A 16,651-nucleotide genomic window follows, 5' to 3' on the forward strand; every position below is an offset into this window, starting at 1 on the left:
AAAGACGCTTGCTCCTTAGAAGGAAAGCTATGACCAACCTAGACAGTATTTTGAAAAGCAGAGACACCACTTTGCAGACAAAGGTCCATCTAGTCAAGGCTATGGTTTTTCCAGTGGTCATGTATGGATGTGAGAGTCGGACCATAAGGAAAGCTGAGCACCAAAGAATTGATGCTTTTGAACTGTGGTGTTGGAGAAGACTCTTGAGAGTCCCTTGGACTGCAAGGGGATCCAACCAGTCCATCCTAAAGGAAATCAGTCCTGGGTGTTCATTGGAAGGACTGATGCTGAAGCTGAAACTCCCATCCTTTGGCCACCTGATGGGAAGAGCTGACTCCTTGGAGAAGACCCTGATGCTGGGAAATATTGAAGGTGGGAGGAGAAGGGGACAACAGAGGATGAGATGGTTGGATGGCATCACCGACTCAATGGACATGAGATTTAGCAAGCTCCTGGAGATAGTGAAGGACAGGGAAGCTTGGCGTGGTGCAGTCCATGGGGTCACAGTGTCGGACACAACATAGCCACTGAACAATAAAGTGCACAATAAATGTAACTGCACCTGAATCTTCCCGAAACCACCCCCCTGGCCCTACATTCAGTCTGTGGAAAATTGTCTGCCATGAAATTTGTTCCTGATGCCAAACAGGTTAGGGACCACTCCTATGGCACCTAAAATTTGATGAACAAAATATTGGGTTTCCAAAGAGATTGCTTAGGTTTCCTGCAAGATCTTCCAGAAAACCTCAAAAGAATGTTTTAGCCAACCCAATAGATTGGGAGTTTGGGACTGACATACACACACAGCTATATTTCAAATAAAATGCTCTTTACACTGTGCTCACTTCCTTGCTTATCTCTGGCTATTTCACTGCCGCCCGCCAGGCCCTTCTGTCCACGGGATTTCTCCAGGCAAGAATACTGGAGTGGGTAGCCTTTTCCATCTCCAGGGGATCTTCCCAACCCAGGGATCGAACCCAGGTCTTCTGCATTGCAGTCGAATTCTTTACCAGCTGAGCCACAAGGGAAGCCCCAAGAAGCCCCTTAAAATAAAATGCCTTTTAAATGTTAAAAAAAAAAAAAAAAGGTCGAGGGGCTTGGCAAAGTTCACACAAGTAAATTACAGACTTAGAACCAAAGCCCACTATTTTAAGTCTACACCCGCTGATCGTCTTTCTTCCCAAAACCCCTATGTAAACAAAACCGGTCTCCTCAACGAGAGACATTTTCTGTACCATGTCAGGTCTGCAAACGTGTGTGGTTCTGAAATGAAAAACTTGGCTACAATTTTCACATATCAACTGAGTTTGCTGTTATATGATGTTAAGCTCAAAGATGTTTTAAAATGTCTGGTATTAAAGAGTGGTCAATAAAAAGTAACATATATACAATGGAATATCTAATGCATGCATTCTCAGTCGTTTCCAACTCTTTGCAACCCCACGGACTGTAGCCCACCAGGCTCCTCTGTCCATGGGATGCCCCAGGCAAGAATACTGCAGTGAGTTGCCATGCCTTCCTCCAGGGGATCTTCCCGACACAGGGATGGAGCCAGCGTCTCCTGCATCAAAGGCAGATTCACGACCCATTGTGCCACCTGGGAAGCCCGCCGTGGAATATTACTCAGCCAATAAAAAAGGAATGAAATTGCGTCAGACGCAGTGATGTGGACAGACCTAGAGTCTGTCATAGAAAGCGAAGTCAGTCCGGAAAACGAGTATCACGTATCAATGCATATATGTGGAATCTAGAAAAATGGTACAGAGGAACCTAATTTCAGGGCAGTAATAGAGACACAGACGTAGAGAACAGTCTGGGGGATGCTGGGGGAAGGAGAGGGTGGGATGAATAGAAGAGAAAAGGACTGAAATATATACACGACCGTGCGTGAAGCAGATAGCGAGTGGGAAGGTCCGTATAGCCCAGGGAGCTCACGTCGGGGCTCTGTGATGAACTAGAGGAGTTAGACGGGGGTTGGGGGTGGGGGGGAGCCTCAAGAAGGAGGGGATTGTGTATACTTACAGCCCACTTGGTCTCCCCTGCTGGCTCAGCTGGTGAAGAACCTGCCTGCCACGCAGGAGACCTGGGTTGGATCGCTGGTTTGGAAAGATGCCCCTGGAGAAGGGAAAGGCTACCCACTCCAGTATCCTTGCCGGGAGAATCCCACGGACAGCGGAGGCTGGCGGGCTGCAGCCCACGGGGTCGCGACGAGTCGGACACGACTGAGCGACTAAACAGCACACGGCTGGTTCTGTTCACAACACAACGTTGTAAAAGCAACTACAGCCCAGCGAAAAAAATGTTTAAAAATACACCAGACTCGCACTGGTTATCTGTTTTACATGCGATGAAAAGTAAGGTGTATTGTAAAAACGTTTCTGAAGAGTGCGTCGGGGATGCCCTTCAGGAGCTGTCTGGAAGAATCCAGGTAGAGGTGGACAAGAGGCATTTTGGAGACAATGTGGACAGTTCCCTGGAGAAAAGTTCCCTTGATGTCGAAGGTGGATGGGATGCAGCTGCATTCAATAAGCTGGGTGCGTGCCCGCAGCGGGGAGGGGTACTCAGCCCATGACAGACTCGTACATTCCGGGGGCACGCGGCTCATGTGAGGCTGGTCGGGAAAGGACCCAGCGCTCCAGGCTGACGGAGAGCCAGCCTGCTCGCTCTCTGGGCACGCATTCCCTCGGGAGACAGAGTCTACAGCACATTTCCCGAGTCGCGGTGGCCTCCCGAACTCTGCCGTCACGAGTGGAACCTGGAGGAGCTGACAAGGTCATAGAGCGTCCGAGGGCATGCTCAGAAAAGCCCCCAGTGTTCAGAATTCTGTCTCTGCGGGCAGAGCTAGCCTCCCGAGAGAAGGCCGGCACTGCTAAGACCTCTGTTCTGGTGCAGAGACCACACATGGGGATCTCGTCAACAAGCCCAGCGGAGGCCAGGCGCCAGGCAGGACGAACTGGAGAAGACTCTTGACAGTCCCTTGGACTGCAAAGAAATCAAACCAATTAGTCCTAAAGGAAATCAACCCTGCATATTCATTGGAAAGACTGATGTTGAAGCTGAAGCTCCAATCCTTTGGCCACCTAATGGGAAGAGCTGACTCATTGGAAAAGACCCTGATCCTGGGAAAGATTGAAGGCAGGAGGAGAAGGGGGCGGCAGAGGATGAGATGGTTGGATGGCATCATCGAATCAATGGACAGGAGTTTGAGCAAGCTCTGGGAGTTGGAGATGGACAAGGAGGCCTGGCGTGCTGCAGTCCATGGGGTCGCAAAGAGTCGGACACGACTGAGCAACTGAACCACAACAATTTCAGACCACAGGAGAAAGCCACTCTGGACATGAGACCCTTGTGGGACATTCACATAACAGCAGCTCTGGATGCAACCCCGCGGGAGGACCAGAGGCACAGTGGCCCAAAATGCAGGCAAAGGAAATGGTTATTTCCACATGTCTGCATGCTTGCTTGCTCAGTCCTGTCCAATCCCCAGAGGCCCCATGGACTGTAGCCCGCCAAGTTCTTTTGTCCATGGGATTTTCCAGCCAAGAATACTGGGGCAGGTTGCTAGCAGCATTAATTAAAACAGGCAAGACGTGGAAACAATCTAAGTGTCCATTGACTGATGAATGGATATGGAAGATGTGCGGGGTGTGTGTGTGTGTGTGTGTGTGTGTGTGTAACGGAGTATTACTCAGCCATGAAAAAGAATGAAATACCTCCATTTGCAACAACATGGATGGAAAGAGATGATCATACTAAGCTTAAGTAAGCCATAAACAAAAAGATGAATACCATGTAATATCACTTATATATTCATATGTTAAATCTAAAATCTCCGTCTCTAACCAAGCAATCCCACTCCTGAGCAGATATCCAGAGAACATCATTTGAAGAGACACATGCATCCCAATGTTCACAGCAGGCAACACAGGGCGGCAACCTCAGTGTCTATCGACAGATGAATGGATAAAGAAGATGTGGACATATATATAATGGAATATTGAGTGACTGACTGAACGTCACTTAGTCATGTCCCACTCTCTGCGACCCCACGGACTGTGCAGTCCATGAGATTTTCCAGGCCAGAACACTGGAGTGGGTAGCCCTTTCCCTTTTCCAGGGGATTTTTCCCAACCCAGGGATGGAACCCAGGTCTCCTGCATTGCAGGCGGATTCTTTACCAGCTGAGTCACCAGGAAAGCCCGTGGAATAATAGTCAAATGGAATATCACTCAGTCATAAAAAAGGAATGAAATAATCCCATGTGCTGTAACATAGATGGACTTGGAGGGTATTGTGCTGTGAGAAATAAGTCAGAGAAAGATAAAATACTGCATCGTATCACTTGTACGTGGAATCTTAAAAATACCACAGACGAGTGAATATAACCAAAAAGCAACAGACTCAGACATACAAGGAAGAAACTGGTGGTGACCAGTGGGAGAGAAGGAAGAGGTGGGGGCAAGATGGGGGGCGGGGAGGTTTAAGAGGTACAAACCACTATTGTATTAGTATAACATTCCCTCATAGCTCAGTTAATAAAGAATCCGCCTGCAAAGCAGGAGACCCCAGTTCAATTCCTGGGTGGGGAAGATCCGCTGGAGAAGGGATAGGCTACCCACCCCAGTATTCTTGAGCTTCCCTTGTGGCTCAGCTGGTAAAGAAGCCGCTGCAATGCGGGAAACCTGGGTTCCACCCCTGGGTTGGGAAGATCCCCCTGGAGAAAGGAAAGGCTAGCTGCTCCAGGATTCTGGCCTGGAGAATTCCATGGGCTGTATGGTCCGGGGGGTCGCAGAGAGTCGGACACAGCTGAGCGACTTTCACTTCGTTTCACATTAGTATAAAATAAAGGACAAGGATATATTGTACACAACAGGGAACTTAGCCAACATTATATAATAACTGTCCATGGAGTACAAGCTTACCAACCGTGAATCACTGCCGTCTATGTTGTGGGCTCAGCCGGGAAAGAGTCGGCCTGCAATGCAGTGGACCCGGGTATAATCCCTGGGTGGGGAAGATCCCCTGGAGGAGGAAATGGCAACCCACCCCTGTATTCTTACCTGGGGAATCCCAGGGACAGAGGAGCCTGGTGGGCTACACTCCATGGGGTCACAGAGAGTCAGACACAGTTGCGTGACCAACAGTTTCACTTTCATACTGTAGACCTGCAACATATAAGACTGTACACCCACTGCACTTCATTAAAGATGATTATTAATAAGAAGGCACGTATTTATGAACCTGTTGTGCTTCGCGGCACTTAGTCATTCATTCGTGTCTGACTCTTTGCAACCCCATGGACTGCAGCCCGCCAGGCTCCTCTCTGTCCGTGGGATTCTCCAGGCAAGAATACAGGAGTGGGCTGCCGTGTCCTCCTACAGGGGATCTTCCCGACCCAGGGGTCGAATCTGCATCTCCTGCCTGGCTGGCGGATTCTTGACCACGGAGCCACCGGGAACGCCCTTGCCTGTATCGGCATCCATTGGAAAACACGCCACCTCATGGAGCAAGGGGGCTGGAAAGGGGGACACGGGGGTTGGCAGGAATTGCAGGTTGAATTTGAAGGTGTTTCCAAGGCTTCAGCCTGTGGAGTTGAAGACCAGGTTATAAAAAAGAGCTGGTGCTGGTTCTTATATCCTCAAGATGGTTTTGGGGGACTTTCATCATGGTCCAGTGGTTCGGAGTCCGCACTTGCAATGCAAGGGGTCTGGGTTCCATCCCTGTTCATGAAGCTGAGGGGAAAATAGTCTTTGATTTCTTGGACGTTGGCAGCAGAGAAAACACCCAGGAGAGTGTGGTCAGCCAGACCTCGGTGCAGCTGATGGGCTCTGGAGGTAAGGCCACTGGACAGACCCACTGGACTCATTTGTGGTTTTTTTTTTTTTTGCAGGGGCACTTGCGGTCAGGTGCACGGTGATCTGAGCTGAAGGACGCCCCCCTGGGCCATCTCCTTAAGGCTGGACCTATTCACTCACTCCGTTCGGATTATGCGTTAACCAGCGATCACGGACAAGACAGGTCCCGTGCAGCCCGAGGGGTGTGCCAGCTTGGATGGTCTCCGCACACAAGCTCTGCTGACAGATTCGAGCAGAAACTCTCTGACTCCAGTCGACAGCGAGGAGGCTCCAGGCACAGGGGGAGTTCAAGGTGACCTGGGAGATCTTCAAGGGTCATCTGAGCAAGCCCTGGGCAAGAGCATCGCGGGCGGAAATATATTTTTACAGCAGTGTCTGGGTATCACTTTTGTGCCTACAGCCGAACACCCTGCCGTGTTCTGGACGCGTTCAGACCACCCCCTCGGGGATTCATCCACTGGGGAAGCCAGGTGCAGACGGCAGCGCCCTGGATGCTGGACTCAGAACTCCCAGGGTCCCCACTCACGACTAAACCCACGATTAAGTGAGGTGCTTGTCTGGCTTTCCAGGTGGCTTAGTGGTAAGGAACCCATCTGCCAATGCAGGAGATGTAAAAGATGCGAATTTGATCCCTGGGTCAGGAAGAGCCCCTGGAGAAGGGAATGGCAACCCACTCCAGTATCCTTGCCTGGAGAATCCCATGGACAGAGGGGCCTGGTGGGCTACCGCCTATGGGGTCGCAAGAGAGTCGGACATGACTGAGCAACCAAACGACATTTGGGCACTTGCTCCCCAAGAAAGCCCTTACACCCTAGGGCTAACCCTAACCCCACTCCCCGCTTTCCTGACTGCTCTGGACATCAAGGCCCCTGTGGCCAGTGCCTGGAAGCCCAGCTCTAACGGTCCTTGGTCCGTGAGCCGATTTATGCTCTGAGTTCCTGAACAAATGAAGATCTATGGGGAAAACTGGGTTAACGTGTATCTGGCCAGGCAAGCCATCTTTGTTCTTTCTCAGGGTTACCACTGACACGTTTATTCGGCAGGGAGGGTGGGAGGGTGGGGACACATAATTTTTAGTAATCCTTGATGTTGGGAAATCCATCTAGGAGAGAGGTGGGAAGTATTCCGACAAGGACAGACCATAAATTCTGAGCGGTGAACACAAACCTGTCCAAGTTCTGGCACGAGGATGGGAAACGCGATCCATCAAGTTTGGATGGGAATAAGTGATAAATATTGACCGGCTCAGCAGGACACCCACTATTAATCGTTCTCGGGGTGGACGAAGCCCCAGCCTCCATCACGAGTTCCCTCACCGGTGGAGAGAGGCAGTCTCGTTCCATCTGCGTCATGCTAACGCATGCACAAATATTCCCCGACTGGAAGGCCGAACATCTGCAAAATCCTGATTGTTCTCTTTAAGAATAAACTTTAGGGACTTTCCTATAGTCCGGGCTTCCCTGATAGCTCAGTTGGTAAAGAATCTGCCTGCAGTGCAGGAGACTTGGGTTCGAACCCTGGGTTGGGAATGTCCCCTGGAGAAGGGATAGGCTAGCCACTCCAATATTCTTGGCCTTCCCTTGTGGCTCAGCTGGTAAAGAATCCGCCTGTGATGCGGGAGACCTGGGTTTGATCCCTGGGTTGGGAAGATTCCCCTGGAGAAGGGAAAGGCTACCCACTCCAGTATTCTGGCCTGGAGAATTCCACAGACTGTATAGTCCATGGGGGTCGCAAAGAGTCGGACACGACTGAGCGACTTTCACTTCACCACTTTTATTGACATAATTTACAGCTACGGAATACAACTGGTTTCTTTAGAACGTGAAACTTTCCTCTGACAGATGCTGCAGAAGCAATACTGTAACAAATTCGATTAAGACTAGAAAAGTGGTCTCCATCAAGAATGGCAATAAAAAAATTAATTAAATAAAAAAAATGCAAAGGTAGCGAGGACCACTAGGTAGCCATGACCCTTGGACAACATTTTCCGTGGGACTCAGCTGGGGGTGTTCTCCATGAGAGCTGATGCCTGGGGTGGTTTACCAGGAGTTGGTCCTGGGAACCCAAGCCTCCCCACCCCCAACCTTTTTAAAATTTCATTTATTTATTTTTCGCTGCACAGGGCTTTTGTTGCTGCTTGGCTTTCTCTAGCTGCAGCGAGCAGGGGCCACTCCCCAGTCGGACACGGATAAGCTCAGGCTTATCACTGTGGTGGCCTCTCTGTTGCCGAGCACATCGAGGGTGTAAGGGCTTCCGTAACTATAGCACATGGGCATAGTTGCTCCGGGGCATGTGAAATTTCCCCAGACCAGGGATCAAACCTGCGTCCTCAGCATTGGCGGGGGGTGGGGGTGGGGAGTGTTAACCACTGGACCACCAAGGGAGTCTGAATCCAGCTCCTTTGAACCAATCACCTTGCCAGCAGGAGTTACTATCCCAGAGGACGTTCCTGGGCACATAGCTTTGCTAAACTCAGCGGACTCTACTGAACACCATCAGTACCATGGACGGGGTCTTGGTCCGAGAACTCGTGGAGTCAGGAAATGGGCTTGCAGCTGCTGACTCAGAATATTCCCAGTAATCGTTCCCTTTAGAGCTGTGGTTTGATCGAAATGTCCATCGACAGAGGAATAGATAAATAAGATGTGGTACATATGTACAGTGGAATATTACTCAGTCATGAAAAAGGATCAAAGAATGCCATTGAACCTCCAGATTGTCATACTGGGTGAACTTAGTCAGACAGAGAATGAGAAATACCATATGATATCACTTTGATGCAGAGTCTAAAAAGAAATGATACAATTGAACTTACTTATGAAATAGAAACAGACTCATAAGCATAGAGGAGAAGGAAATGGCAATCCATTCTAATATCCTTGCCTGGAGAATTCCCTGGACAGAGGAGCCTGGTGGGCTGCAGTCCATGGGGTCACAAAAAGTCAGACACGCCTGTCCATGGGATTCTCCAGGCAAGAACACTGGAGTGGGTTGCCATTTCCTTCTCCAGGGGAATCTTCCCGACCCAGGGATCAAACCCAGGTCTCCTGCATTGCAGGCGGATTCTTTACCGTCTGAGCACCAGGGAAGCCCTGAGCACACTTAACATCATTTCAAAGCAACACCCTAAAACTGATTATCCCGATAGCGAAAGCCAAACACATCAGTGGAACACAGCTTCGGCAGTAGCTGAGACTATATATCCATGGTAATGCCGCTTTCCCCAAGGACTGCCAGAGCGCCTGTCTGTGCCTGAATTAACCTCTGGAGTTCACCAGATGTCACCATTATTTTTTCAATTTATTGTTTCAGTTCAGTTCACTTGCTCCGTCATTCCTGACTCTTTGCGACCCCATGGACCGCAGCACGCCAGGCCTCCCTGTCCATCACCAACTCCCGGAGCTTGCTCAAACTCATATCCATCAAGTCTGTGATGACATCCAGCCATCTCATCTTCTGTCGTCCCCTTCTCCTCCTGCCCTCAATCTTTCCCAACATCAGGGGCTCTTCAAATGGGTCAGCTCTTCGCATCAGGTGACCAAAATATTGGAGTTTCAGCTTCAACAACAGTCCTTCCAATGAACACCCAGGACTGATTTCCTTTAGGATGGACTGGTTGGATCTCCTTGCAGTCCAAGGGATTCTCAAGAGTCTTCTCCAGCACCACAGTTCAAAAGCATCCATTCTTCGGTGCTCAGTTTTCTTGATGGTCCAACTCTCACACCCATACATTATTATTGGAAAAACCATAGCTTTGACTAGATGGACCTTTGTTGGCAAAAACATTTACTGTTTACTTGGAGGAAAATTAGCTTACGATGCTGCTTTTTTTCTGTAAACACCATGAATCAGACATCATTATACATACATCCCTCCTGAGTCTCCCCCCACCCCACGCCATTCCACCCTCTAGATCATCAGGCTCTTATTCAGAGTGAAGAATTGGGGACATATCACTCAGTCACGAAAAGCAAAGAAACCGACTCAGGTGTAGTGATGTGGACAAACCTAGGGTCTGTTACACAGAGTAAAGAAGTCTGAAAGGGTAAAACACATATCATACATTAACGCACGTATATGGAATCCAGAAAAACGGTACTGATGAATCTATTTGCAGGCAAGAAATGGAGATGCAGACGCATAGAACAGACTTGCATAACTCACCGTTATTCACCAGGATGTGGAGGGGGAGTTTCTTCATCTTGAATGTCTGGACAAACTGCCGGATAGACTTCATGGATGCCAGGTCGCAGTACAGAAATTCCACTGCAGAAAGACAAAGAAGCAAGGTGAGCTTTCAACCCACCACACATGCTACAGTCCATCAGCGTTCACTCAGAAGGGACATGTTAGGGTACTCTTGAGTACAGACAGAGGAAGCTGTGTGTGCCAAGTTACCCTGCCCCTGAGAACAAGAGAGGGTGTGTTTTCAATGCTTTCCCTGAAAAAAAAATAACAAAGGGAGTGTGCGTAAGGGGTGGGCGTAGTCCAGGATCAGTCACTCAGCACGGTCGCCATCCTGGGGATTGTGGGTGAGCCCTCCGCCAGAAGACACGCTGGAAAAGTGAGGATGCATTTGAAAAGTCAAAGTGTCAGTCGTTCAGTCGTGTCCTGCTCTTTGCGACCCCGGGGACTGTAGCTCACCAGGCTTCCTCTGTCCATGAGGATTCTCCAGGAGACCCCCGGTTCGACCCCTGGGTCAGGAAGATCCCCTGGAGGAGGGAATGGCAACCCACTGCAGTATGCTTGCCTGGAGAATCCCCGATGGACAGAGGAAGCCTGGTGAGCTACAGTCCGCACCATTGCCAAGAGCAGGACACATCTCCTGCATTGCAGGCAGACTCTTTACTGTATGCATTTAGAAATTAAAATAAATAAAAATAAAAATCAATAGTGGTTGTATGTCAGCTGAGCCCAGGGATTTAAAAAAAAAAAAAAAAAAAAGCAACATTAGGCACTTACCTTTTGCATGTTTCTTTTTTTAACATTTTTTTTTTTTTTAATGTGGGCCATCTTGTAAAGTCCTTATTGACTTTGTTTCAATACTGTTTCTGCTTTACGCTTTGGCTTTTTGGCCAAGAGGCGCCTGGGATCTTACCTCCCCAACCAGGGATGAAACCCTTACCCCTTGCATTGTCAAGCAGAAGTCCCTTGCATGTTTCCTAAATGCATTTTTTTTTCTCTTTTGATTCTGTTCTCAGCGGCAGCAGGTTGTGGCAGATTGGGGAAGACGGAGCTTTGCCGCAGGGAGTTGGGAATTTCTGCTCTAGAAGTCAGAGCCATCTGCACAGGAATCCCCAACACGCTGTTCTAATTTCCCCCTGAAACACTCCCAGGAATGTTAAAAAAAGAAAAAAAAAAAAAAAAGAGGAAAACCCACACCATTGCTAATAACTAGAACCAATGGTAAAAAAAAAAAAAAAAAAAAAAGGACCAGTGGACCCACACACTCAGCTTCCAGTCCTGTCCAACTCTCTGCAACCCCATGGACTGTGGCCCGCCAGGCTCCTCCATCCATGGGGCTCTCCAGGCATGAATACTGGAGTGGGTTGCCATGTCCTCCTCCAGGGGATCTTCCCGACCCAGGGATTGAGCCCGGGTCTCCTGAGTCTGCTGCACTGGCAGGCAGGTTCTTTACCAGGCGCCAGGTGGGAAGCCCAAAAAGGACCATATTTGACAAGCAACACGGGGACTGATGCTTCATGTTGAGACCACTGCCTTGGGAGCGAGTCACTGCATCTTGCTTTTTTTTTTTCCCACTGTTTGTTTGTTTTTTTTTTCCCCACTTTTTATAGCTGTGCCAGACAGCTTGCAAGATCTTAGTTCGTTGACCAGGGATTGAACCAGAGAGCCCTGGCAGTGAAACCACTGGACTGCCCGGAAATTCCTTGTGCCCAGTCTCATCAGCAGCACCAGTTTCCACATCCACTCAGGAGCTGCCCCTGCCTCTCACTGGAAGGAGGGGGTTATACCGCACAGGGGATTTGTTGCCTAATCGCGAAGTTGTGTCCGACTCTTTGCAACCCCATGGACCGAAGCACGCCAGGCCTCCCTGTCCATCACCAGCTCCCAGAGTCCACGCAAACTCACGTCCATCGAGTCGGTGATGCCATCCAACCACCTCATCCTCTGTCGTCCCCTCTTCCTCCGACCCTCGACCTTTCCCAGCATCAGGGTTTTTCCCAATGAGGAAGATGCGCCCCTAAATCAAGTCCTACTGCTGCGGCAGGCAGACTGCTCCCCGCAGACCAGAATGCTTGAAGAGCTCCAGCCTTGAGAAGGGAAGTACAGAAGACAGGGTACACGGTCTGACCCCTGCCTCCCATCAAGCAGGGGCCCCAGGACTGACCATTGAGAGGACAAGGCCCTCACGTGTGTTAGGGGCTCATCTAGCACGCGACTAGGGGTTGTGGACCCCCAGCAATGAACACAGTGAGAGGGGATTGGGGTAACTGTCACAGCAGGGCTCTTAGCGGGGAGGAGGAGGCAACAGGTGACAGTTAAACACTATTTTCGCCTCTTATTTATTTGGTTGAAAGTGAACGTGAAGTCGCTCAGTTGTGCCCGACTCTTTGCAACCCCACGGACTGTAGCTCACCAGGCTCCTCTGTCCGTGGGATTTTCCAGGCAAGAAGATCAGAGGGGGCTGCCATTTCCTTCTCCAATTATTTATTTGGTTACCGTGGGTCTTCCTTGCGGCATGCAGGATCTTTAAGTTGCAGGCATGGGGAATCTGGCTCCCCCACCAGGGACTGAACCCAAGCCGCCTGCATTGGACGCTCAGAGTCTTAACCACTGGCCCACCAGGGAAGTCCCGTAGGTGACATTTTTCTCTTGACCTGGGGCGCCATTAACCTACCCTTTCATGTCTAGCTACATGATTATAGAGAAATGAAGGCTGCAATGCTCTGAGAATTTTCAGGGCACCCCGAGGGGACAAGAAATAGAACATCTGCCATGCAGGTGACTGGACCACAGGAGATATATCAGTTGTCTGGGTAGCAAAAAGCCGGAAATTCACATAATAGGTAGGGGATGAAAGAGTTCGAAAGAGTTAAGGGTTAAGCCAAGGGTCTGATCCTGACTCAGTTAAGAGTGAGACTGAATGACGCGCGGCTGGTCATGATACGAAAGCAAGATGGTACCCTCCCACGAGACCATGTTGACGGCAGGAAATAGGAGGATTCTTCTGTAAGCTCACGACGGGGTTTTTTCAGGCGGGGATTAACACTTAAAAGGCTGAAAAGAGGCAGGCAAACAAGGAAACAGCAGGCAGGGCTGTCCCTTTCGTGACAAGGAGGACGTGATTCGGGGCTAAAATGTTAACGGGACAATGAGGATGGTTACCTGTAGGTCCGATGTTCAGTCAACGCAAAGGCGTGATACAGACGTGGGGAACATTTGTGTTGACACCAAGGTGGGGAGTCGAGGTGGGATGAATTTGAGAGATTCAGATTGAGACAAATACTCTGTGTGAAATAGATAAGTAATGAGCACCTACTGGATACCTCAGGGAACTCTACTGAATGCTCTGTAACGACCTAATGGGAAGAGAAGCATAAAAGGGACGATCCATGTATACATATGGCTGACTCAGCTTGCTGCAGAGCAGAAATTAACAGGACATCACGAAGCAACGACATCCCAACAAAGATTAATAAAAAAAATATTGAAGCCATGATAATTATAGTTAAGCAGCGGGATCCTCTGCTGCTGTTTCTTCATCAGAAAGTTTCTAGTAACACAACATCAGAGGCTCTTTGTCAAAACCCATTAGAAACGCAGGAAGAGGTGGGCAGAACCCGAAATGGTTCCGGGAGAACAGTGTGTACATCTTTGAGCATCTGAGAAATCGACAGACAGAAAAAAAAAAAAACAAGGACCCAGAGAAGACTGTGGATAATACATCTGACAAGGTTGGGAATGCAAATTAACAAACAGGGACAAATCTATGATAGGAAGAAGATTTTAAAACGATAGGTGTGTGCTTCTAACCGAATGAATAATACGCTCGATTTACAAGTAAAATAGGAACATCTCAAGGAAATGAGTACTTCAATCGAGAAAAAGACTGACTGTTACGATCTAATCAAGCAAATTAGGACTCATCAGAACAACGAATATGGGATAAATAGAAAAAATTGATGAAGAAAAGACACTCAGAAAAGCCTGGGAGGGTGTCACATATCTTTTATCAAGTCCTTTCCTACTTTCAAAAACCAGACAACCCCACTTGTAAATTGACTGACTTTGAACCCAGGGGGTGGAGGGGAGACAACTGATTCTCTTTATGACGTGTGCATCTTTCCGATACAAAAAGCTGCCAAGAAATCGCATCAGAGGACTTCGCTGCTGGTCAGTGGTTCAGACTTTGCCTTCCAGCGCAAGAAGTGCAGGTTTGATCCGTGCCTGGGGAGCCGAGATCCCATATGCCTTGCGACCAAAAAAAAAAACGAAAACAAAAAACAGAAGCAGTATTGTAACAAATTCAATAAAAACTTTTAAAATGGGGGAGGAAAAGAGAATGAGAAAACAAAAAATAACACCAGAATGGCAAGAGAGAGTTCACATTAATAACTCCAGGTGAAAAAAGAAAATCATGAATGAAAAGGCAAATGAAAACGTTTCCACTGGGGTAAACAGAAGAGTGAAATGTGGAAGTGAATGTGTTAGGTGCTCAGGCGTGTCCCACTCGTGGCGACCCCCATGGACAGCAGCCCGCCAGGCTTCTCTGTCCATGGGATTCTGCAGGCAAGAATCCTGGAGTGGGTTGCCATGCCCTCCTCCAGGGGATCTTCTCGACCCAGGGATCGAACGCGGGTCTCCTGAGCCTGGCAGGCAGGCTCTGTACCACTGAGCCGCCTGGGAAAACCTCTCCTACAACGTCCCTCTGGGCACACCTGAGCCTCAGGCTTATCCTTATCAAGCAAAGACCGGGTCCTCAGCATTACACAGACCCCTCACTGCAGAGCGATATGGTCAGGACGCACCCATCGACCTCCAGGAAAGTCCGTTTCTTTAAGGTTCCCAGTTCCTCACCACCACCACAGAGCCGTCTCAGGACGGCGTCACAGTAAAGCTCAAGCCCTAGAACCTCAAGCATAAAACCACCACCACCGCCAACATGGCAACCCACTCCAGTCTTCTTGCCTGGAGAATCCCCATGGGCAGAGGAGCCTGGCGGGCTACCACCCACGGGATCGCAGAGAGTCAAACACGCCCCATCGACTGTAAACAACCACCACCACCAAAAAAGCCAACAGTATTGGTTAAAAAAAAAAACTTTGGTAGAAGTTGCTAAAATTTGTGCCACTCTCAGATTACAGATCATTCAAATGTTTCTGAGCCCCAAGTGTTATTTGGAAGATGAAATTAAAACGAGAACATTCTCGACGGACCCTATAACTGACCCCCCAAGACACGTAACAGATGTCCCCAAAGCACTTCACAAGGAAAGAGAAAAGAGTGACGTTGGACTGACTCAGAAGCCAGCCGGTGAGAAGGCAATCAGAGTCGTGCTTGGAAACAGTGATTTTTTAAAAGTGCTTTAAAAGCAATTCCTACTCCCAGGAGGTAAATGGCTCTCCTGGGGATCTTATTTACTTCTTCCATCGACAGGGCAGGGCGCAAAGAAGCTTCTGCCTAGCCCAGATGATCAGAGCCCCGAATTAGCGTAGGTTTAATGTGTTCCCCCACTGTGTACGGACGACAACACCCAGATGAAGTCAGCACGCCCCACCGTCCACCCCGGTGAGCTTGCTTAAGGAATCGCGGGAGAAATGCACCTGTAACTGCCGTGACGTATCACCTGACACCTGTCAGAACGACTGTGCTCAGAAAGGTAACAGATCAAACGTGGTAAGAGGGGTGGAGAGAAGGGAAGCCGCCTACACTGCGGGTGGGAATACACAGGGCTGCAGCCACTCCGCTGCAGAACAGAATGGAGGCTGCGTAAGAAGCGAAAAATAGAGTTACCGGAATGACCCGGCAATCCCACTCCTGGGTGTTTATCCAAAGAAAGCGAAAAAGGGAACGTGCACCCCAAAGCTCATCGCAGCTCTGTTCACGATAGCCAAGATGTGGAAACAACCCATCGTCAGATGAATGCATAAAGAAGATGTGGTATATAAATAAAATGGAATATTGCCATTGCTTACTCACTGCTGCTGATGCTAAGTCGCTTCAGTCGTGTCCGACTCTGTGCGACCCCATAGACGGCAGCCAACCAGGCTCCCCCGTCCCTGGGATTCTCCAGGCAAGAACACTGGAGCGGGTTGCCATTTCCTTCTCTAATGCATGAAAGTGAAAAGTGAAAGTGAAGTCACTCAGTCGTGTCTGACTCTTAGCAACCCCATGGACTGCAGCCCACCAGACTCCTCCGTCCGTTTACTCACTAAGTTGTGTCTGACTTTTGTGACCCCATGGACTGTAGCCCCGACAGGCTATTCTATTCATGGGATTCTCCAGGCCAGAATACTGGAGTGGGTTGCCATTTCATACTCCCAGGGGATCTGCTCAACCCAGGGATCCAACCTGCATCTCTTGCATGGGCAGGCAGACCCTTTACCACTGAGCCACCTGGGAAGCCAGTGATGGAATGTTACGCAGCCATAAAAAAGAATGAGATAATCCCAGTTGCCGCAACATAGACGGACCCAGAGATGATCACAGTAACAAAGACAGACAGAGAAAGACAAATACCATATGATATCGCCTATATGTAGAATCTGTTTTTTTTTTTTAAATATACAAGTGAACTTATGCTTACCAAAGGGCAAAGTGAAGATGGAATAAAC

General features: G+C 49.1%; 1 protein-coding gene across 1 annotated transcript in view; it reads right to left on the bottom strand.

The window, feature by feature from the left end:
• Window positions 1-16,651, bottom strand: part of DHRSX (dehydrogenase/reductase X-linked) — a 139,424-nt gene that overhangs the window by 24,886 nt on the left and 97,887 nt on the right. Inside the window, exon 4 of the mRNA XM_043457857.1 lies at window positions 10,020-10,121. Coding sequence (XP_043313792.1) covers window positions 10,020-10,121 — 102 coding nt within the window. The remainder of the gene's footprint in view (window positions 1-10,019; window positions 10,122-16,651) is intronic.

The sequence above is a fragment of the Cervus canadensis genome, chromosome X (genome assembly GCF_019320065.1).
Source record: "Cervus canadensis isolate Bull #8, Minnesota chromosome X, ASM1932006v1, whole genome shotgun sequence".
In the NCBI taxonomy this organism is placed as follows: Eukaryota; Metazoa; Chordata; class Mammalia; order Artiodactyla; family Cervidae; genus Cervus; species Cervus canadensis.